General features: G+C 38.4%; 1 protein-coding gene across 5 annotated transcripts in view; it reads right to left on the reverse strand.

Annotated features, from left to right (window-relative positions):
• The window catches only part of LOC127581186 (lysine-specific demethylase 2B-like), a 139,943-nt gene extending 114,489 nt beyond the window's left edge, over window positions 1-25,454 (reverse strand). For all 5 annotated transcript variants that reach the window (XM_052035286.1, XM_052035283.1, XM_052035285.1 and 2 more), the window contains exon 1: window positions 25,247-25,454. In XM_052035286.1, the coding sequence (XP_051891246.1) occupies window positions 25,247-25,288 (42 nt within the window). In that variant the 5' untranslated portion in view covers window positions 25,289-25,454. The remainder of the gene's footprint in view (window positions 1-25,246) is intronic.
• Window positions 25,455-25,471: the final 17 nt, after the last annotated feature.

Here is a 25,471-nt window from a genome sequence, read left to right on the forward strand (position 1 = left end):
CTCCTGATACTTCAAAGTCTTTCCACCATCTACAAGGTACAAGGTAGGAGTTGACGGAATACTCTCAACTTGGCTGAACAAATGCATTCTAGAAACTCAAGAAATTCGACACCATTAAGGACAACACTGCCCACATGATTATACCCCCATTTAACTATGCAATTTGCAGTTATCAACAAAGAGACAAAGCAAATGAGCAGACCACCAATCATCGTATATAGATCTCACACACCCTGTTGCCACGAATATAACCACAAAATGCATATTGGAAAATAAACAGGTCCATCGACTAATTCAAAAACAATCTATTGTCAACATGGTGCACTGCAACAGTAGCTTTGGCATGTTTCAGGGAGATTTGAAGACAGAAATAAATGGCTCTGGAGGAAAAAGATATTAGAGTCAGAGGCCCAAGCACACACATTTCAAAAGGCACTGATGTAACCAGACTCCCATTTTGCTTCCATTATTCAAACGATAGCACACCTTTCCAAGAAAAAGAAAAGCCAATGAATAATGAAGGTGCAGTACAGAGAGTCTCCAGAGTGCATTCCTTGACATGTGCAATGAATACAGCAGTACATGAATAATACTAAAAAAAATCTTCAGAAATGCTGACTTTATAATTCATGTACTGAATATGGGCATCAACAGAAAATCCAGCATTTAATGCCCGTCCTTATTTCCCCTCGACAAGGTAGTGGTGGCGAAATGTGTTTTTAACTATCGTAATTGTGTAGTGATGGCACTGCTAAATGCTGTTTGGTATGGAGTTCCAACATTTTGAATCAGCAACAGAAAGGAATGTAAATATATTTTCTAAACAGCAAATTATACAATTTGAAATGAAACTGCAGGTCACCAATCCTCCTGCTTGTCCTTTTTGGGGTAACATTGAGTTTTGTAGAGTTGCTGTGCTGTACTTTACTTTGTAGATTATCCACATTATGTCCATGGAGAAAGGAATGATGGTGGGTTGCAAAGCAAAATACTGTGTCCTGGATCGTATTAAGCTTCATGTTGGACAGTCACTCTCTCCAGTTAAGTAGAAGGAATTCTATCACACTCCCGACTTGTACTTTGTAGAGTGAAAATGCTTCGGAAAGTCAAAAAGGCATGTCACTCACTGCAGAATGCTCAGCTTTCAACCTACTCTTCCTAGTCTCTGTGCTTCTGTGAGTAGAACATTTAGATTTCTGGTCAATGGCAGTCCCAAGTTGTTAAGGAATTCAACAATGGAAATGTCAAGGAGTGTTTGTTCAACTCTCTAACAAGAGATGGTTGTTGCCTGGAATATGTGGTTTAATCTTCAATTACTAAATGTATGAACACATGGAAGCCAATGTACACACACAAAATCCTTCAAACAATGATGAAATAAATGACTATGGTGATGTTGACTGAATGTTAACTGTTGGCGAAAACAACACCAGCAGTTATCCACAGCTCTTCCTCATACTGCTCTTTAAATTGGTAAACTTCATACCCAACCAAAGATTGTATTAACAATCTGCATCAAAGCAGCACACTCTATCTGGATTAAGTATGGAATGGGTGCAAAATATCATTCATTTATCAAATTCAAAGTTCTGCTGTAAAGTAACTTCAACGCTTTTCACTACCTGTCTAGTTTCTAATGCAGAATAGATTTTATTGCACAAGTGGACTCCTACAACTATAGTATTTTTCATTCACAAAGGAAAAGCAAACTTGCATTTAAACAGCATTTTTCACACCTCTTTCAGGATGTCTCAAAACATGTTATAGTCAATGAACTACTTCTAAAGTACAGTCAGTACCTACTTGCATATGGCTGGAGCAAGTTTATAAATTGAGTTCATGGTTTATAAGCCACTGGATGGCCTTTCTGTAAAAAAAAGGGGTTATCTCAAAGATATTGCCATTGAATTACTACAGAGGGTTGGAGAGATTTTGACTCCACTGGCATTGGGACCACAATGCTTCAAAAGTCCCATTCAAATCCTGTTTAGAACCACTTCAAGGTTGGTAAAACCCAGTTAACTTGCAAATGGATTTGAATAATTTCCTTGTTCAAAAGAGAGTTTTTGGTATTGGTTTTATTTCATTCATCAGTGTTGAAATAGGGGCAAGAATTGAAAGTTTGGAAGCTCCGGGATATCTCATTATATAGGTAGGTGTAGATTGCTGATGGTTCATGCAACCCCTGTGTAGTGAAGTATCTCAACAGATTCAGAAAGTGCAAAATTCAACAGTAATGGAACTGTGTAGCTGTGGTTGGTTTAAAATGTTCCCATGGTAAAGTCTCTATCATAGAATTTACTTGTAATGCAGGGAAAAGTTACTCATTTGGCTTGCTTCCCACCCAAACAAAATAATTCTTTAGTGTCAATACTCCACAAATGAGCAACTGAAAGTTAGAGAACTGGATTCCCACTGCAGGACTCTCAGGCCTGGGCAATTACACATTTCCAAATATACCTCTTAGAAATACAAAAATCTTAAAACACAAGGCCCACTTATGTTTAAGGATTTTCATTGCTACATTGATTCTTGGTAAACAAAAATCTTATACATACCACAATTCTTCAGATTCATTTTTTTTTCTCTAACCCAAATCAACAATCCTCAATTAGGGCTATCAAAAATCAGCAACAGGTGTTTAATGCTGAACTGCAGTGCAGCCTGTATGGGGTTCACATGTTCTCCTTTTGACCATGTGGGTTCTCCACCACACCCCTCCCCCCACCCTAACCCTGGGTGCTCCAATTTCCTCCCACATCCCAAAGACATGCAGATTGGTCGGTTAACTGGCTAGTGCAAATTGCCCAAGTGTGCAGATAAGTGGTAGAATCTGGGAGGGCATTGATGAAAATGGGAAATTAAATATTAGTGTAAATGGGTACTTGATGGTTGGGTGCAGACTTGGAACAGAAACAGGCCTTGTGACCAAAATTTTAGCAAGAGGAGATCGACAACAATAAACAGATTTCATCCCATATAGTTGAGTTACATTTTTCTTTTCCATTTCACATCACAACTTGTCCTTACCCCTCCCATTGCAAAAAAAAAAGTCTGTTTCTTTGGCACTCTCATTTGAGTGATGTTCAGTATTTGTTAGAGCAGAAAATAACAAATGCATCTGCAATCTTGGCATTGTCTTTAAATTCCACTGTCTTGGTGCATAGCTCACCCACATCAACTTATGAAGAGCAAGTCTTACAGATCCTGTGACAAACTAACAACAACTTGAATTTCCTGGTAGTGACTCCCCACCTGCACATCATCAGATCCCAACCATTAACCTACTCAGCTAGACCACATTGCCTGGCAAGAACTTCCTCAAGGGAGCTGGTTTCAAGCCAAATGGTAGATGTATATCCCACAGTAAAACTTTGAGAGCCAAGCCACCCCTAGGCTGTACTGGCTATCAAAGATCTCAAACAACTCGCCTGTTTATTAAATGTCTCTGACATTCAAAAATGATTACGATACATTGTAAATTAAATTAAAAACAAAACAAGCACACTAAAATACAATTAAAAACATAAGACATGCAAAATATCTCTTAACTGTGCTGCTCCACTGAAATGAAATGGAATTGAACTAAGATTAGCAAACAGATTTCCCAGCATAAATTAAGAAAACTGCAGAAAGTTCATGCACAGTTGCTGCACTCCACGAGGAGTCCAGATTAGCAATGCTGTAGACTTGTCAGCAGCAAATCAGCTGCATGAATGTTCATTCAGCCACCGAGATAAATGCTGGCTGTTCCATGTGGGACTTTTTTTTTTGCAGAAATTTCAGGCTACTGTGTTAGCAAAGCTCCTGACAAGTAATCAGGGCCAACATTGAAGTATAAATATTACAAGTTCCAGGAAGAGGAAGCTGTTGGTTTCAAGGTTCCCCCCCCCCCCCTCACTGGGCAAGGCAAATTCAGTTTGGAGAATCTTTCAAAAAAAAAATCACTAGTAAGAAATATTGATAGAATGCTATAGAAACAAAATTCTATTATCCTGGGTAAAGTGCACTTAATCAGTGTCAAATAAATCTGCTCAAAATACACTCCAGTATACAACCCAGCTTGCTTTTGTGCATTAATCGCTGAGGTGTGGTGGCATGCAGGAGATCAAACATCCTTTGTACAATATTGGCCAAATCCTGCAAAGCTTTCTGGGTAACCAAAGACAGGTACATAGAAACTTATTAAAATAAACCCAACTTTCTTAGAATGTTCAAATGTCAAAAGGAAATGCTGGTATTAATGCTACATCCATCAACATTTTGGAGGCAATTAGTTCCTTGATGTCTCAGTCACTCTCATCAAGTCAGTTCTGGTTCTTCTTGCTGGAAAAGCCAAGAATCTATGCCCACATAACAATTATGGTGGCTTTCATGGCATCCCACTAGCTGTGTACAAAATGCAGCTCATGCTGGCTGGGACACAACAGGTTGCCTCTGAGGCGCTATTGAGAAGAGCTACCTTTGATTTTCTTGCAACAATACTTCTGTTGATGCTGATGTTTTGATGAAGATAACAAAGCGGAATAGGCGATGCAGACATCTTGGACTGACAAGTGGTTGAACAGGCCATATCCCAACTAAATAAAATAATACAATACAGCCTTGGGAATAGATAGTATACCTACAGAAGTTCTAAAACCTGGCGGTGAAGAGCTTCAAGTCACAATTCTACAACCTTATCATGTGCCCCGAGAAGAGAAGGTATAATCAGTACCCCAGAAATTCCATAGTTGAGATTATCGTCAAGAAATAAGTCCAACTGTGGTAATTAGAGAGTTCTCCCTGCTGTTGGCCATTGGAAAAAGTTATTGCCAGGGTCCTTCTCAAATGTCTCCTCAGTGGTCAAATAGCTTCTCCCCGAAATGCAGTGTGCTCTTCAGCCATCTAGGAGGCACAGAGGACATGACCAGCACCATGTGACAAATTCAAAGAGAAATTGGGGAGCAGAGGCAGCTATTACAAGTGGCCTTTTTGACATTGTTAAAATCTTTGACTGTGGAGCGCCCTCCTTAAACTCAGTGGCCCACAGAAATGTGACTCCAATTTATATTTGCTTTGTGATGACATGTGAGCCATAACCTCACCAATGTCATTGAATACTGGTGCCAGACAAGACTGCATCATTATCCCTTTTTCAATCTTTCTTGTATATGCAGAGTTTGTTGGAAGTGTTGTACCACACTTCCAATAAGCTTTCCACAATATCTGATTCACTAAAGGGATCAAGCAATAAATCTCTTGTAACTAAAACATTATGCAGTCTGGTTAAAATAGAAGCAATAAATGAACTAGATGATTTCTATACAACTGTGTATACTTTGAAAGCAGATGCAGAGATCAAAATATCAAATTGGAGTCATGATTGGTCCCAAGTTATAATCCAATTTGCTTTTCTATAGAATTAAATAGCCTGTTATTTCCACTACTATCTACAAATATTTAAACGTGTCAGTGGTGACACGTGGCACAATTCAGAGTGCTCATAGGCCAGAAATTCCCAAGACCCAGATACAAGGACAAAAATCTAGGCTGTCAGTACAGCACAGTATTGCAGAAGGGCTGTGCTGGAAAAGATGACTTTTTTTTAAACCAAAGGCTTTTTTTTTGTCCTTAAATACACATAAAGGACCCCAATTTATTATCTCCATAAAGACCACGGGAGTTACCCTTGGTACGTTATCACTTTAAGGGAGTTTACTGTGAACAAATCAGCAGCTGCACTTTCCACACTGTAAACAGCATCTAAATTTTAAAATACATTGACTTGAAATAACGTTGGGATGAATCAAGCCTTTAAAAGACCCTGAAGAAATTACAGGTTTTTCTTCCCCCCCTTATACTGCTGTTACATAGTTGACCAAGTACATCAGTTGGAAATTGGGCAGGAGTTGCCAAAGTAGAATAAAAGGATGGGGGAAAGTGTGGAATACCATTTGCTTGCATCAAAACAGATAAAAGCCACTTTAAAGGAAGTGATTGCAAGGACTTGACCCAGTAACAGAAGGTAGCCCACACAGAGTTGCAATAGTGGAAGCATAATACTGCCTGTACAACTGGCTCAGCATTGTCAAAAGTTTTAACAGCCAAATGTCAGTGTTGACCAAAGATCCTGTTAAGGGCAGATACTTCCTCCAGTGGCATCATAACATGGTGTCTGTGCTACTGTTGTTATAAGGAATCTCAATTCCTAAACCAGTAACTGGACACTGGCTAGAACCAGATATTGAATGCAAAATTTCACCCTGTACAGATGTGTCAAAATCTCAGTGAAAATGGCATTGATGGGTTATATTATCATACTGAAATTTAACCATTCACTGCAAACAAAATTCCACATTAAAAAATCTTTCTGTGATAAACAGAATAAAGATGGAGGGATAGCAGGTACAGAGGAGAGCATTGACAGCATTAAGACTATTCAATTCCAAAATATATTTTTAAATTTAGTGCAATGGTTCCTAGTTTACTTTAAAATGAAGAGCATTGCACTTGGGGAAACTAAAAATAAAGCAGTATTTTGTTTTCTGGGTTCATTACAACTACAGGCAAAAGCACAACAGAGAGCTCTGGGATACTCTGCAGCAAACATATTAATGGACTGCCTGTGATTTTGCCTGGCTCACTGTCAGAAAAACTGCATGTACAAAGAGATTTTAATTAGGGACACCTAACATTTCATGGAATATAAAATATTGTTTTTCCAAATATTAAATCTTGTTAGATTTTAATAGCTGCCTAAATGTTAAATGTCATTACTAATGCAAGCCATTTAATTTGTGCACAATTTCTTCAGATTCCACAAAAATTAAATTGCTACACTTTTTCTCCCCCAACAGCAATCAGGTTTAGCAGACGGTCAGGAAATGCTGAGCGAGCAAAGCCAAAGCTGGGAAGTTCACTTTTAAATTCACATACAGCAGACAAGCTAATCAATAAAAACATATTTAAAACCCCTATCTTTTATGTCTGGTCAAAACACTTCCCAAAAGTCAAATATTTTTCATTTGTAACTAATGCTGAATGCATTAAAATAACTGTCTGTTGTAATATCACTGAAAGTTTGGCCATACAGGAGAACAGGATACAGTAACAGGGAGCTTAAATTATTGTACTAATAATATCCAGAGACCAAGACTACTGATTCAATGCACAGTCTGAATCCCAATACAGTAACTGGGGAATTTAACTTCATATAATTAAATAAATCTGGAATGAAAAGTGGGCATTAGTAATGGTCATGAAACTACAGATTGTCATGTGTCGAACCATCTGGTTCATCAACAATCCTCGGAGGCAAAATGCCATCCTTACTCTGTCAAGCCTATTGAAAACATCAGACTTTCATTGTGACTTTTCACTGCCTCCTCAGCAAGAGGTGGACAATTGCTGGTCTTACTATGACAACTACACTTACTTTTGACATCCAACTTCAAAACAGCTGCCTACAGTACGAGAATTTTGTTTTATTCTATGACTATTTCACTCACCACAAGAATTGCAGCTGGTTTAAACCTTTAATGTTACAGACCATAAACATTTCCTGTTTATTCAAGTAGCGGGTAGTACTTAAGCAAAAGAGTCAATCAATAGCCCCAAAATTCCCTGGAGCAATTTTAGCTAAAATTGGGCTAGGAGATATTGGAGGGGAGGGGAATTCCACACAAAATATTCATTCCAAATCATAAAAGATGACAACTTGGTAAAAGCTTCAGTTCTTCATTTCCTCAAAAGCATTTTCCCTGAAACTAATTTTGCAGTGCTCGTCCTTCAAGATTGGAAACGGTACACTTCTCCTTTATCCATGCAATATATCTGGATTCAAGTTCAAGAATGGATGTGCTTATCTTTATTGAAATACTGTCAGAGCAGTTATATGGTGATCCATCTTGATTGAATAGGGAAGATCCTCAACTCTGGAGGAATTGTCATTTAGGTTGAGAAATTTAAAACAAAAAGAGGGCAGGGGGAGAAAAAACATCTCCAACCTTACCTGGAATAAAACATTTTAACAATTATTTCCAAGATGCCTCACATCACTCCAAATACTTCCCAATTTTAGCCACCTTTGTCCGTCAATTTCCATGACAGTCATAGCAGAGATCATATCATTCCCATGTAACAGTCTGTTGGAGCATCAAGGTACTTGGGCCAAGCTGTCCCAGTCGTAAATCATTCATGGGACAACAATGTTTGTATTATTATGATGATAGTTTGGAACCCCTGCATAGCAAGTCCCTCACATATCTTTGATCCTACTGCAACGGATCTCTCTCCCTAACTGTGCACACAATCCAGCCATCACTCCTCCCATCAACTGTTTCAATCCATTGATGGCTCAAACCTTTGATCCAAGGCCACTCTAATCTATCCTCCCAAGACGTTGAGTTCTCAGCCAAACTCTCCAGTCCAAAGCCACATCTCTTCTCAATCAACCTTCTGATTGGCCCACACTCTCAATCCGGCAATCCCAGTTCTCACCCAACTCCCACCCCTCTCTTTATGCCCTTAGGCTTCTGGAATTTTTACCTACGCATACTCCTCTGCTCCAGTAGTCACTTTCCTCAGTGACCTGGTCTCAGGTCATGATCCTCATCTTCCAATCACCATTCCATCTCCACCCCACAACCAGCCACAGTTTCCTGCAGCACATCTGATCAACTGACATTTTCCAAAATGGTCAATAGCACTCTGCCTCACCAACATTGTATATTAGTTTAGATGCAATAGAATTTCTTGGCCATGGTCTAAAAATCATATTAAATATTTCTTTCATTAACACCTCCCCCCGTAAACCAATTTTCAGAACCGTCAAAACATTTAAATTTAAACATAATAATGCCCACAGGAAAATACTATGCACTTAATATGATCTTCAATGTGCAACTTTCGCATTCAAAGCCAAGGGTTCATAGAATCATAGAACAGTACAGCACAATACAGGCCCTTCGGCCCACCATGTTGTGCTGACCTTTAAACCCCGCCTAAGACCATCTAACCCCTTCCTCCCACGTATCCCTCTATTTTAAATTCCTCCATATGCTTATCTAGCAATCTCTTGAATTTGTCCAATGTACCTGCCTCCACCACCTCCCTAGGCAGTGCATTCCATGCCCCAACCACTCTCTGGGTAAAAAAAAACCTTCCTCTGATATCTCCCTTGAACTTCCCACCCATTACTTTAAAGCCATGCCCTCTTGTATTAAGCATTGGTACCCTGGGAAAGAGGCACTGGCTTACTTTGTTCAAATTTTCGAAGTTAAAATAATGGGGTCTCCGCTCTTCATACAAAAATCAATGACTTGGAAGAAATACTAGAATGTACATTCAAGACCGTAGATGACATTAGGTTAGAAAGAATGAAATACTACTTACACAAAGTGCAATGGAGGACAGTAATTTTCTTTTAAATGTGGGATACTAGTTAAAGATTTTGGGTTAAAATAGGGAAAATGTTTCAAAGACTCAGCTCAGGTAGCATCTATAGAAAGAAAAAATGTTTTAGGTCGATCAGAATAGTTATTAACCTGAAACAAACTGTTTCTATCCCAACAGATGCTGCTTGATCTGAAGATTTCTAGCATTTTCTGCCTCTATTTCAGATTTCCACCACCTGTAGTTTTTTTTGACTGTTAAAGAATTTCTGGGCATCTATTACCAAAGGCCACTTACATTGTCACCTATAGATCATCAAAAGGCTAATGGAATGATATTTATGCATAAACAATCTCTCAGAACAGTGGTCAGTGTCAAATGTATAAAATCATCAAGGTTTTGGTGTGCAAGGAGATAAATTGGATAATAGTGCTAACTTCAATGGTGCTAATGCTAAACTATTCGATAATTTCAAGAAAAGAATTCGCAGATCTTAAAATGCTGTCTCAATTTATGTTCAATCCATGATTAGCACAGTACAGAATCCTATTTTATAAATATTTGATACAGTCTCTTCTCTTAAAATGATAATGCAAACACATGTTTTTCTTAAAATCAGTAGTAATTCAATATACTTGATAGCTGCTGTGTACTTTGCAAAGCACTAAACAAATGAGGCAGTTCATCTATCTCGTTTTAGTGCATCCATCCAGAAAATGTTAGCTTATTCACTGCAATCAGCTGTAGTAAGTGATCTGGGGTACAGGGAAAGGAGAGGGGAAAATAGGGTTAATGAGATTGTTCCCCTGCAAACTGGCATGGTGCTGCTGGGCTAAATGGCCTCCATCAGCATTGGTAAGTTGGTTTATTATTGTCACATGTACCGAGGTACAGTATGTCATCCATACAGATCATTTCATTATAACACATTGTTAAGAACTACCCTATCTAGAAATCCTTTGCACACGTGGTCCAGTGAAAAAAAGGAGACAAACCAGGAAGGAAGGGAGTGGTGGTGAAGGTGAAAAGGAACAGCCAAAATTGTGAAGAAGAGGAGAGGCAAAGTAGAGTCTGGAGTGAAAATAAAAGGAATTAAAGGAGCCCAAGAATTTCAGACTTTAACTATATTAATATGTGGTTGTTAATAATGTTGCCAGACTCATGAATTATGTCACAAGCATCCAGAATGTATCTCCTGTGGTTCCAATGGAACTGCAGATAGTTCAATACCTGCCCTTTCACCTCTTTCCATCCTTCCAATCAAAGTTCAAACAATCCTTCCAGATGATGCAGCGATTCATTTTCACTTCTTCCAATTTAGTATACTGCATCTGTGCTCACAAGGTGGTCTCCTCTACATTGGGGGGAAAAAAAAACAACCTAGAATGGGTGGCTGCTCTCCAGAACACCTCTGCTCAGAATGCAAGGGTGACTCTGGCCTTTCAATTGTTTGGGACTGTAATTCTCCCATCCTGCTCCAATCTCACCGAAGAAGGCCAAGATAGAGTTTCCAAGAAGCCCAATGTAAGCTCAAAAAAGGGGTAGCTTGTCTTCCATCTGGGTTCATTGCTGCCCTTAACACTCAAAAATAATTTTTTTTAAAAATCAACTGTTTCTCTCTCCATAAGTGCTACCTGACTTTGTGAATATCTTCAGCACTTTGTTTTCAGCTAGAATGCTTCTCTGAACCATTACACAACCTGATCTATTTATACAGCTATGGGATACAGCATTCCATTGGCTTTGATCACTGTGCTATAGTACTTGAAGCTGGCAAGTAACTGGTCACAAGATAATTCAGGAGTAAAATTTCTTTTCTTTAGACTAGAACAATGCATTTTTAATAGCCTTACCCCTTCAGTTGGAAGTACATTTTTGGACTCTTGAAAGCTGCTGGTTAATGCAGCATTCTTGTCACAGAAATTTGAAGCCTGCTGTATTATCATTGAATCATGAAAATTTATGACACAGAAGGCCATTCATCCCATGTCTGTACCAGTCAAGAGAGCTACTTAACCTAATCCCACAACTACCACACTTCTGAAATATCCTCCTACTTATTGCATATTCTTTTGCCTTGTTAAACCTCCAAAATGCATCATCTTATGCTGCTCTGGAATAAATTCTGTTTCCATCCAAATGACCAGACCACCTATATCCTCCTGTAGCTGGACCTCTGTATCAACCATGTGGCCAATTTTCTATCAAATGTAAATGATTTCCCCCTCCCCCCCCCCCCCCCCCACCCAGTCTATATCAAAAATGCAACCAAACTGACCAGGTCATGAGCCTAATGGAATGGAATTGGTAACAGCCTTCCAGCCACAAAAAACACCCATCAATCATTAACTTCTGCTGCCTGCTGCTGAGCCAATTTTGGATCTAATTTGTCACCCTCCTTTCCATCCCATCCACTGATCAGCCATGCCAAAAGCCTTGGTGAAATCTATGTGGACCACATCACATACACCACCTTCCTTGACACTCCTTGTTACTTTGTCAAAACAAAAATCAAGTTAGTCAAACATGTTATATCCATGTCGACTGTCTTTGATTAACCTGTGTTTTTCTAAATGAAGATTTATATTACCCCTCTTAACTGATTCCAATATTTTGCCCACCCCATAAGAAAAACTAACTGCTCTACAATTACTTGGTTTCTCTCTCCTTTTTTTAAACAATGGTACACCATTAACTTCCCCCAGTCTCCCCAGCAACATCCCCATGGCCAGGGATGGCTGAAACTCCCAAATACAGCAGTAAACTACAACAGATCCTCTTACTGATGCATTTCTGATATGTGACACAAATAGAAGTTCCTTATCCTTATTGCGTTCTTCAGGTTTTATTTCAAGTTTCATGCAAAATCCCATACTTCAGATATCCAAAGCTATTCAACCAAACTGAACTAAGCAGAGCTAACTGCAAAAGCCACTTCAATTAAAATTTCTCTTTACAATGTGTCCTTTAAATCCACTGTACAAGTTAACATTCTCCCAAAATCCAAGTGAGAGAGAGAAAGCAACCCAAGTCTTAACATTTGAGTAAAAATGTGTATCAGGTTTCTTTAAAAGGTTTATAGGGCTAACAATGCCCAACAAGAGTTGGAGCAAAAAGAAATGCAGATGCAAGACATACAACACACAAATGGAGAATGTTGGAATCACTCAGCAAGTTACACAGGATCAGCAGATAGAAAAGTTGACATTTCGGTTGAAGGACGCTTCATCAAAAAGATAATATACAAAAGATAGTCTTTTAATTATAGCAGTCATTTCACTTATCATAATCCATCACACAAAATTATTTTCAGACACTATAAGTGAAATAGTAATTGGTGTAATAGACCAAGGGTGAGGTCAGAGACAAGGCTTAGAATTATTCAATAACTCAGTTGGTTTGGGTTTTATTGCTCAATTTGTTGCATAGACCTACCCACGGTGCAAATTCAGAATTACTTCAGGCCAGAAGTATTGGAAAAGACGTGCTTAAAAAACCTACTGATTCCCCTCTCCATCAACCCGAACCTACACATACTTTAATGCAAACCTTTTTTGCCACAATATTGCACCTCACAACTAACAAGCTGCCCACTGGAGTGCAGCTAATATTCAGGACAAGTAGCAAACTATTCAATATTTATCACCTTGACTTCAGAACCAAAGTCATTCCAACTTAAGACAAAGGCCACTTGCTTTTGTGCACATTCATGGATCAAGCTCACTGAATACAAGTCTTACACTAGATATTTTGAAAGAAAAAGGTTGATGAGACTATAGAAAACATTGAACACATTCCATATACGAGCCATCTCAGCAAAGACAGACATCAAATGATGAAATTCACCATCACCTCCAGTAATGCCAGCATGACCTTCAGAGGTCCAAGGAAAAGAATATCTGAAGATCTTGACCTTAAACATGGCACCAAGCTCATGATTCATTGGGCAGTAGGGATTACCATTTTCCTATATGCATCAGAGGGAAGTGGACTATCTACAGCAGGTAGATAGGATATCTGTGCATATTGGATAGGTACTACTAACACTGCATCCACAAAATCCACCAAATTCACTGGCAGAACAAGCAAAATAGCCTCCTTTCTGAAACCAATGCTCTCAGCACTGAGGTTCTGAATACATTCAATCAGCTTTAGTGTGTGTGCTACACTCCTCACACGCCCGACACCAGACTCCTGAAACAACCATTCTACTCAGAGTTCCTTCAAGGTGAGAGATTACCAGAAGGACATGCATTTAAAGCATCTTTGGGGAAAAAAGTAACATCCTCAGTCACTTGTAAGAATCCCCTGCCTACAACTCAAAATGGATGAGTGACATCCAGAAAGGCACAGGAACCTCAAGATCTCTTCTTTGGGAACAGACAAAGCACCAACAAAAAATGTGACAGCACTTCCCAAACTGCCCACCCACCTGCCACCCTACCAGTGGATCCTATTTTGGGCTTAACAGCCACCCAGAACTACAGTGAACACAAGTTCAGCAGTCCCTTGGGATCAAGGTCAAGAAGAAACAATCTAGGTTTGAACTGCGTCACTCCCAAAGTATAACTGCACTGCTGAAGGAGATGTTAAGAAAGCCCCTTCTATCTCAGACGAATTAAAGACTAAGGCCATTCTTCCTGTCCAATATTTATCCCTTAACTAACACTAAGAAAATGTATTTCATTGCTTTTGTCGAACTTGGCTATCCAAAAATAGTCTGCTTAATTTTCTACACGCCAGAGAACAAAGAATGCAAAAAACATGGTTCCAAATACTTCTTTTGCTAGTTTTGGCACATAACCAAATGTCAAATGATTTCAAAAGTATAAATGAAATAGCTTGCACAAAAAAGAAATTTTATGTTTCCCCCCAAATAAAAGGTTTGAAATGTCAAAGATTCTTGATGGTATAAAGCAGAAAAAAGTGAGTAAAATCCAATGAGCTCTGCTTTGAAAAACACTGACTAACTGTAATGTTTGGATTACAATTCAGAAACTCGTTTGGAAGAATGCACACATTCCAACTCATGTGGAGCAGCAAGTTGATCATAATATCAAAAGATGGCAGTGCTGTTCATGCAGTTCTAAACTGTTGTATTAGGCATAGTGGGGGTAGTTTAAATATGCATTGCAATGCCCTGTTTCATGGTGCTAAACTATATAGAGGTCTGAAATTTGTGAACTGTACAATTGAACACCTATCCTCCTTCTTTAAACAGCATACCAAATGCAACCAATCAATTCCTTCCCCCTCTTTTCTCATGCATATTATTTCCTTGATGATGCAAGTACAGGTCACGGCCAAAGCATTTGACTGCAGTGAAAGATAGAAATGATAATGACATAAGCTAGCTAATCATACAAAATCCAAAAAAGTGTCAATGAATAATACAAAATAGAAACATTTTATTTAAAAAATCCTAAAATATTGTGGACATACAAATTGTTCATAACTTTGGGTCAATTCACAATTTTAAGTGATGCAGTTTAATATTTTTTGCAGAGTGACGGATCTTGCATTCATTAAAATGAAACAACAGATGCAATTATTCCCAAATACAAAAAAATTCTGGATGGAAAAGGCAGATGGATTCCAAAGCAATTTTCTTTCAGCATATTGCCTTAAATAGCAATTCAAGTTCCCTTTGGGGCACTAATTATTGCAATTTTATCACTCTTGTCTCTAGCTCAAAAGGACAGCACTGTTCACTCAGCTTTATGACATTTTGAAATAACTTAACCCTGCAGTAGACATAAGCAAATATGATCCTCCTAACAGAAGTTGAATTTAAATAAATTGAACCAAAATTTACTCCGTATATTCTTCCCTTTCCATGTTAATTCCACCCCACACAACCCACTTAGCACCCTAACACTTAAAGTGCTAATTACTGGTGAGTCAGCTCAATTCTGTTGTCACTCAACATCCATAGATGTATAGATATACTTTCCAGAGCAAGTCTCTACCCAAGAAGAACAGCAGAACCAGCATGTTATACACAAGTAGTCATATATATTGTCGAAGATAAATAGTCCTTCACTGAGTAATGACTACCCAAATCAAAGAAAATCTACAAAGTAATCCTTAATTCTTTAGCCCCAAAAGAAATGTCTGAATACCACAACTGTAATTTAGTAATTATGTATTTTTATGTCTTAAAAATATTAAAGAAACTGGAGGAAATATCTTCATCTTTATAGTGTTTTGGTATAGCTTAGAATCTTTTAAATCAATTTTCATTACTGACTTTTAAAAACATTTTCCCTCTGGTTGTTTTGCGGCTTTTATTTTTAGCAATTTAAAAAAAAACAAGAAAATAAATCAGTTCAGAGGAACTGGAGCCCGAAGCCAGCCTGGATTCAGAGAAAATTGAGTTTCATTTTGAATAACTCAAAAACTGAAGAAACTGGCAGGATAAGATTAAGTTAAGCAATAAGACATAATTATTTGTACAATTCACATGCATTACCTTACAGGTATCAAGGCAATTCCAAAGGAAATGGTTAGTTTCTGCCCTCACAAACCATAATCTACATTAACAGAAAGATTCATTGGGTCTGCCAATGGATTGCCTGCTACAAAATCTTGACTGGTAAAATGACCAGAGTCATGTATTGCCCATCCCTAATTGATGTTGAACAGATAGCTTGCTAGGCCATTTCCAGACAACACTGGTGGGTCTAGAGTCACACATGGGCCAAAATGGACAAGGACGGCAGCTTTCCTGCACTGAAGGTAGGTAAACAAATGAACATGATGGGGAGAGTTGATAGAGGGAAACTGGTAGATGTAGTGTATTCAGATTTCCAAAAGGCATTTGACAAGTTGCCACACAAGAGGCTGGTGCACAAACTAAGTGCCCAAGGTAGTGAATTGGCTCAGATTGAAAACTGGCTATCACATAGAAAACAAACACAAAAGGGTTGGAATAAATGGGTCTTCATCAGACTGGAAGGATGTAACTAGTGGAGTACTCCAGGGATTGCTTCTTGGCCCTCAATTGTTTATTTATATCAGATGACACGGAGGAGGGAACAAAATGCAAGATTTCAAACTTTGCTGATGATAGGAAAATAGGTGGAAGGGCATGATGTAATGAGGACATTGTGATTCTGCAACAGGATATGGATAGATCGAGTGATTGGGCAAAAACTTGGCAAACGGAGTTTAATGTGAAGTGTGAGGTCACGCACTTCAGTGCGATGAATCAAAAGGCAGATTGTCTAAATGTAGAGAGACTGTAAATGAGTGAAGTTTAGAGGGATTGAGGTGCTCTTGTGCATGAATCACAAAATGCTAGCAGGCTGTTCCAAAAAGTAGTTAGGGTGGTAAATGGCATTTTGGCCTTTACTGCAAAGGGGTTGGAGTTTAAGAATAGGGTGTTTTTTTTAAATATACAGTTGTACAGGGTGTTGGTGAGACGACACCTGGAATTCCATGCACAGCTCTGGTCCCCTTATCTAAAAGGATATTGTAGCATTGGAGGCAATCCAAAGGAGATTTTCCAGACTAATTCCTGGATAAGGGGGGTCTCCTACCAAGAGAAGGTAGGGAGTTTGAGTGTGTATTCATTAGAGTTTAGGAATGATCTCATTCAAACATACAAAGATCCTAAGAGGGCTTGACAGGATAGATGTTGGAGATATTTTCACTAGTGGGAGAGTCACGAAGAAGGGGACAAATATGAGAACCATGTAGGATTTTACAACAATCTGTAGTTTAATTAATAGTAATTTTCTTTTAAGTTCCAAATTAGTAACAGAATTTAAATTCCACAATGACTGCGGTAGGATTTCAGGCCTCTGGATTACTAGTTCAGTAATTTAACTGCTGAAACATTGAAACACAATTTCTGGGTATTTATGTAATTTATAAAAAGGAGTTTAGAAAAAAAAAAGAGCTGTATCCAATGGAATATGAAACAATCTGCATGGATCAATGTCACTGAAACACAAATGCAATGCAACCATTTCATTGAAAAGCAATAATTGTGCTGATGAAAGGTCATCGACCTGAAATGTTAACTCTTTACTCTCCACAAATGCTGCCTGTCTTGCTATTTTTAGCATTGTGTTTTTTTGTAACAACTATTTCATACTGGGTTCAAAAATACTTGATTACTACAGCAGGCGTAACAACAGGTACTTAACATTTAAAACTTCCCTATATCCAGTTCGCAGTAAAATTAAATTCCTCTCAATCATCAGCAAAATGATGCGTGGTGTTATCGACAGTGCAATCAAGCAACACTTACTCTCCAAATGACTACTCTAAAGCTCAGCTTGTATTAGTCCAGGATTATTTGGCTCCAGACCTTACAACCTTGCTCCAAGTATTGAAAAAGATAGCTAAATTCCAAAGGTGAAGTGGAAATGACCATCCTCGACATCAGGCTGCAATAGGTCAATTGAGGCATCTAGGATTCCTGGTAAAATTGGTTAATAGGAATCAGGGGAGAACATTTTCCATTGGCAGTATCATACTTTGCACAAAAGCAGCTGGTCATGATTGCTGTAGGTCAGTAATCACAATTCCAGGAATCCTTCAGAGTAGTGCTCAAGCCCCAATCTTCTTCAGCTTTGCATGATGACAAAGGAGGAATATTCAATGATGATTGGACAATGTTGAATCCCATTTGTAGGAAATGAAGTAACATTTGAGCCACAAAAATGTGGCAATGGACATCTTCCACATAACAGGCAAACCACCCAACTATGATAGTCAGTGAGATTAACATCACCAGGGTCACTACTGACCAGAAATTTCCAAACAAGTCACGCGAGTACTGAGCCTAATAAGAACAAGTCAGTTGCTGCACATTCCACATTGCTCTCCAAATACCAAAAGCCCTTCCACCATCTGCAAGACACAAATCAGGAGTATGACTGAATAAATTCCACTTGCTTGGATGAAAACGTTAAGAAACTAACTACATCCACAACAAAGAAGCACATCAAGCACCCTAAACATTCACGCTCTCCGTCATCAACACTATGACTACAGTGCAATTATTTGGCAAGACTTCAGCAGCAGCATCTCCCAAATCTCTAACCTTCACCTCTTAGAAAGCCTAGTGCAGCAGGGGAATGGGAACCCCATCTTCTATAAGTTTCCCTCGGTCACATTTGGAAATATAACATCCTTTCATTGTGTCCGAATCAAAATCAAGTAACCTTTTTCTCAATAACACCACTGTACCAACATCTTATGGACTGCAGTGCTTCAAGATGTTGGATCAGCACCATCTTTGAAACAACAATTAAGGATAGACAATAAATGAAGGCCTTTCCAGTAGTCCCCTCATCCCTTAATTAGTAATTGATTTATTATTGTCACGTGCACAGAGATACAGTGAAAAACTTTTTTTTACAGGAGCCTGAAGACCCACACTGAACAATTCAGGAACAGCTTCTTCCCCTCAGCCAACAGATTTCTGAACAATCCACGAACACTACCTCATTATTCTTTTTTTGGCACTAATTATTTTTGTAATTTATAGAGTTTTGTGCCTTTGCACTGTACTGCTGCCACAAAACAACAAATTTCATGATATACAAGTCAGTGATAATAATCTGATTCTGATCCAGACAGATCATTCCAAACACAAGTACATCAAGGTAGTACAAAGGGAAACTTCGCCAAAGGGAAAGTGTTACAGTTACAAAGAAAGTACCGTGCAGGAAGACAAAGAAGATGCAAGGGCCACGATGAGGTAGATTGAGAGATCAAGAGTTCATCTTTATCATACAAGAGGTCCATTCAAGAGTCTTATAAAAATGGCATAGAAGCTGTCCTTGAGCCTGGTGGGGCACATTTTCAAGCTTTTCTATCTTCTGCCTGATGGAAAGGATTGGGGGGTGGTGGAAAGAGGGGGAGAAAGGGGAGAGGAGAAAAGAATGACCTGGATGGGAGGGGTCTTTGATCATGTTGGCTGCTCTCCCCAAGGAAGAGGGAAGTATAGACAGAATCAATGGAGGGGAGGCTGGTTTCCATGATAGACTGGGCTGTGTTCACAACTCTCTGCAATTTCTTGCGGTCTTGGGCAAAGCAGTTGCCATACCAAGCTGTGATGCATCTGGATAGAAGGCTCTCGATGATACACACATAAAAGTTGGTGAGGGTCATTGGGGACATGCTGAATTTCCTTAGCCTTCTGAGGATGAAGAGGCATTGGTGTGCTTTCTTAACCATAGCTAAGGTTGGACTAGGACAAGCTATTGGTGGTATTTACACCTAGGTTGAGAACTTCAAGTTCCATCTCCACCTCAACACCATTGATAAATACATGTCACAGACCAGCTCTTTTGTTTTGCTGACATTAAGGGAAAGGTCACCATGCCACTAAACCCTCTATCTCCTTCCTGTACTCTGTCTCGTCGTTGTTTGAAATCTGGCCCACTATGGTGGTGTCATTTGCAAACTTGTAGATGGAGTTAGACCAGAAACTGGACACACAGTCGTGAGTGTATAAGGAGTAAAGTAAGGGGCTGAGTACGAGGCCTTATGGGGCATCAATGTTGCTGACCCTTGCTGATTACAGTCTGTTGGTCAGGAAGTCAAGGATCCAGTTGCAGAGGGAGGTGTTGAATCCTAGGTCTAAGAGTTGAGATGAATTTGTTTGGAATTATGGTATTGAAGGCATTGGGAGAATATTAATAATAATTTGAAGCTTATTTAAAAGGCATTTATTCCTGCAATATTGAAATAATCAAAGAATTTTCTGAGCATTATACTGGAGGAATTTCTCTTGGTCATAGAGTTACAAACAAGCATAATGCAAGATAACAAAGGGCTCTGGTCCCATGAATACACGGAGGCAGAGGCAATTTGATGAGGAATCCCACGTGCTGGATTTCTTATCTCATTACATGCAATGCAAGTAGCAGAGATAAACATCTCCTTGGAAAGGATAAGCAAAGAGAAAAGTATGATCAAGGAAGTGCTGGAAAGTAGTTCTGTCTTGAAGACTGAACAAACATGACCTTGGATGATTAAAAGAAAGGAGATTAAGGAGTTACAGAACCTTAAACCCAGCAAGTTTCTCAACATTCCCCCCCCCCCCCCCAGAGAGTTGAAAAACATACAAGACCAAACTATCAAAATGCACAAATTTCCCAGCTAGACAAAAATCTAGTTTATGGAATAGCACAGATTCTGTATTGGCAATTAGATAAAGTTCATCAACTCAGTTTTACTGAGAAAGCTGCAGGTTTTGCAGGGCTAACGCTCTACAAATTTAATGAGATATACAAATGAATTACTTTATTTCCCTTAACTGACAGTTCATCACAATCAAATTCTTCAGTCACAAGTCACTAATCTTTTAGGATAAGCATCAGTTAATAACAAACTACTCTAAACAGCAACTCAGTTATAAAACAGGTTGCCACTCCTATGTTCCCTTAAGATAAAAGCTCCAAAAAAAAGTAAAAATCATTCACACTAGGTTGATCAACACTGAATTAAGTCCCAACTCAGCTCAGATCATTTGAAATCTATTTACGGTAAAACTCCGTTAATCCAGCACCCTTGGGACTTTGATAGTGCTGGACTAACAGATTTTCTGAATTATTGGATGATACTCCTAGTAATACGAATTTCGTCCAATAATTGGCAGCATGGTAATGTAGCGGTTAGCATAACGCTATTATAGTGCCAGTGATCAGGGTTCAATTCTTGCCGCTATCTGTAAGGAGTTTGTACGTTCTCCCTGCGACTGCATGGATTTCCTCTGAGTGTGCTGGTTTCCTCCCACATTCCAAAGTAGTACATGTTAGTAGGTTAACATGGGTGTAATTGGGTGGCACGGGCTTGTTGGGAATAGAAGGGCCTGTTACCGTGCTGTATAAATAAAGTTTAAAATAGAATTAATATCCAAACATACTTTTTCTTTGAAAAACTTGTTACATGGTAGTATAATAAACTTTCCATGAACCCAGTGAGTTTAGAGGGAGCGGAAAGTATACAAGTACTTCTGCCACAAACCTACCTATGCTCCTGGCCTTTGGACACTTGTTCTGGACTGCAACTTCAATGCCAATTGCACTCCAGACCCCTGGCTTTGGCTGTACATCCTGCTTGCACTCTGGACCCCCAGATCACACTCTGGACAAATGAGCAAGTCTGAAGCCAGACAATCAAGATTTCTGAACAATCAGATGTGAAATTATTGGAGGAGTTTTACTGTAATTGATACCAGAGTATAAATGTCAAAACCCAAACTACTCCATTTCTGAATGTAATTACTTTCAATATTCTGCAAACTTAAACATTTGGGGACCACAAAGGTGCAGCTGGAAAGAGACTCGTCTTTTTTTAAAAATACTATAATACTGACAGATACTGTAAAAGAAACATCACTGAAGTGCAAAGACTGTAATTTCAAGTATAGCAACATTCTCACAAACAAAACTTTGGTGTTGCAAAGGCAAGGCTCAACATGTACTCAAAGAGGAAGAAACCAAAATTGATACAAAGTTCTAGAGGAATGAAGAAAGCATTTGCTTTAAATTTTTTTTAAGTCTGCCAAAAAGTAACTGAAATTGTTCAGAATTAGAGTTTGTCACTTTTAAATGTTAACATTATAACAATCATATAGCACTGCAGTTCCATAGAATTGCATTTCAAAAAGGAACAACCCTCACAGCTACATAAATTGCGGTGTCTTCCCACACTGCAGACAGTTGATTTCAAAATTCTTGTACTCAATACAAAACTCCTTAGCCTCGCCCTGCCTAACTTAGTATTCTCCTTGCACTGTTGATGTACTCTTTATACCCTGAAATATGCTTCAAGTCCCACTCTCCCATATCCACTCCTTACTTCTCCTTCAACCACTGACAGTGTTCACCTCACATTTTCCTGCCTTGCTCCCTGCAATTTAAACCTGTCTTTTCAACAGGGGAAAAAAAGAAAAACAGGAGTAGGCCATTTGGCTCCTTGTGCCTGCTCTGCCATTTAGTAAGATCGTGGCTTATCTTTCACCTCAACATCACCTTCTTGCATTAACTCCATATCCTTTAATTTCTATTTTCCTGTTTTGTCCATCACATATTGTTTTGAAGCACTGTGACCCACAAGCAACTTCACAATAAATTTTTTTGTTGTAAACTAGAAGTTACTAATCTTTGACAGTCAGCTAGAATATTAATATTTCCTGCCATTGCAAGTCAAAAAACACAGATGCAATAACTCCTCTGGCAATGAACACACTAAAAGAAATGGTTTTCTACTCCGTAGACATAAAGGCAAGTCATACAGCAAAGAAAATCCTAAATCCAAGTGTCATTTTTCTGAATAGGATGGGATACAATGCAGGAATCCGTGACACAAATGCATGGATGTATATTTAGTATCCAGACAATCAGGTTTATTACATCAAAAGCTAACAAATGACCTACTATCATTTCAGTGAGGTAGCACAGTGCAACTCTTATCTGACACCTTGGAGGGGAGACAAGAGATGAACTGGTTTAATTTATCAGCTCTTTCCCATAGCCCCAGAAATTTGAAATTATCAAATTTCCTTCTTGAATATTATCAAATCTGCCTCCATCTTCCTTTCAGGCAGAAAGCCAGATTAAAACAACTTGCTCTATAAAACAATCTCCATGTTAAAATTGGAAACATTAAAGTGCAGAAACTTGAATAAGTGACATGCAAAGAAGAATTTATTGTCCAACTCCCACTATAAATTGTGAACTATTTCCTCAGTTACAGTACCAAGCTGACAAAGAAAACACTCACCAATATAACAACCACAGAAATTCTGCAGGCACTGACAAGATAGCAGCTAAGATTGGAGCATTGCAGCTGGACAACACAGTATGGTAGCTTAGGCACATAAAATGTGCTCGAGCTACTTCTCAAATCTTAGCATGATAAACTAAACCATAGGAAAGCAATCAAAACATTTACTGACCAAAAATACTGTCAGCTGGCCACAAAGAAACTTATTGAGTTAACTACACTGGCGAAGAGAAGCCTTCACTTTAGTGCGTAGCCATACTAAAACCAAAGTAAACAAGTACCTCACTTAAAGTAAATGAAATACAACAAAAAACACAACAAAACATTGAAAAAAAGAACAGCTTGAAGTATGTACTGTATAATTATCCAATTAAGGCTCTTGTTTTCACAACATAAAAATATTTGACTTTATCGATGGGCCCCACTTCTAGACAAGATTGTATTAATTATCAATATGGTAAGTGATAGTATTGTACATCATTGTGATGCTCCAGGACAAACAAGATGGTACTTGAGGGTTCAATATCAATAGCCACAAAAACTGTAGCTTAAAACTCAGTATTTTTAATTTTTCCTTACATAATAGCTGTTACACATTTCTATTTCAGTTAAATTACCTATTTCTATGCTGTCATTTCCATTTAACATTGACATGGGATAGCTTGGATGTGTTTGATATTGAGATCCACATTTTAGCATTTGAAGATTAAACTAAAAACATTCAGAACTTGGGACAGGTTACAAAATTAGCTTCGGAGGGCTTAATGGCTGCCAACTTGAGAGAACAATTTGTCCAGGGGACAACAACAGATCACAAATTAAACTGGATTTTCCAGTGCAAGCTTTAACCCAAGAACATGCATTTCAGAAGTCAGACTTATACAATCAAGTTTCTTTAAAATTTAAAAGGAAGTGAGAATACTTCATAATAATAGCAAGAAAATGAAACTGACCTTTTCTGTAAAAATACAGAGAACAGACTGTCCTTCACCATCCACACAATATAGCAAACAAGTCAATACAACAAAACTTCCACAAGAGCCATCTTAACACTTCAGAATACTTGTGCAAGATAATTATTAGCTTACAAAAATGCATCTCAACATCTATATATTGATCCTTCAGTAAAGTTAGAAACATACAAAAACCCTGTAACCCTTAGCCCCTTAAGTTATTGCATTGCAGAACAATGGACTTTTGGTAAAACATTAGCTCATTAAATCTAAAGGTTAATTTTGTAGGCTCAAAGATTATTTTATTTCCTTTATGTTGTCAGGATAATAATGAAATTCCCTTGCTAATGAAATTACTCCAATAACCAAATCAGGAAAAAAACATAACAGACATATTAAAAACAGTCATTAAAAATTTGCAATGAACATGACATATTTAGACAGTAATGCTTTAAAAATTAATTCTATCATAGGGACACTGCTGATGTGGATATTTAATATATTGATTATATAACAAACCATAAAATTAACTAAAATAATGACTGGTTAATTGGTAATGTGAAAAGGAGGTTCTCCAACAAGATCTAACATTGGTTTGCACTACAAATATTTATAGGTTTAAACACCAAATTTCATCATCTTACAAAATACATTCAAAATGATACTGAAGCACATGGGAACCCATCTAGAGTTACAACTATTTTTTTTAATAGCACCATAAAAGAAAGATCAGTTACACTCAATCTATATGTACACCATCTTTATGTACAGATGATGCACAACAAGGCGATATCCTGCTATCTCATGTAATCTCTGTAAAGATTTATGACTCATTAAAGCAAATTCCTACACGGTTAGCTTGAACAATCAATTAGGTCACTTTCCCCCCCCCCCCCCACCCACCCACCCACCCACCCCCCCCCCAAATGGAGAGATTGACACCTTGAGCTACAAACTATCCCACTTGCCTGAACCTTTCACTTGTCTATGAAAAGGATACCATTATTTCCCAGTGCTGTGTGTTTTGTAAGAGTGGTATGAAAAGGCCTTGCCCAGTAGCAACAGCAGACACTACTAACTGAGACTTTCTCCTCATATTACCACACAACACACGCAGGCACATCAAGCCTTTAAGCAAAGTAGCAAAATGATTCTTAAAGGCTGACCTGAGAGGTGTCATAGTCTTCATCATCAGGACTCAGTGCCATGACCTTTCACAATTCATACTGCCCAGCCAAAGAAATCCAGTCATGGCTCTATTAGCAGACTCTAACAGAATACACTCAACATTCACTAAGAAGCTTCCTCCATCTAACTGCTGCTCAACCTAACTTCACAATGAAAAAAGCCTCCGGATCTGACTAATTGACACGGGTATTGTCTAATCAGCA

This window comes from Pristis pectinata, chromosome 21, assembly GCF_009764475.1.
Source record: "Pristis pectinata isolate sPriPec2 chromosome 21, sPriPec2.1.pri, whole genome shotgun sequence".
Taxonomy (NCBI): Eukaryota; Metazoa; Chordata; class Chondrichthyes; order Rhinopristiformes; family Pristidae; genus Pristis; species Pristis pectinata.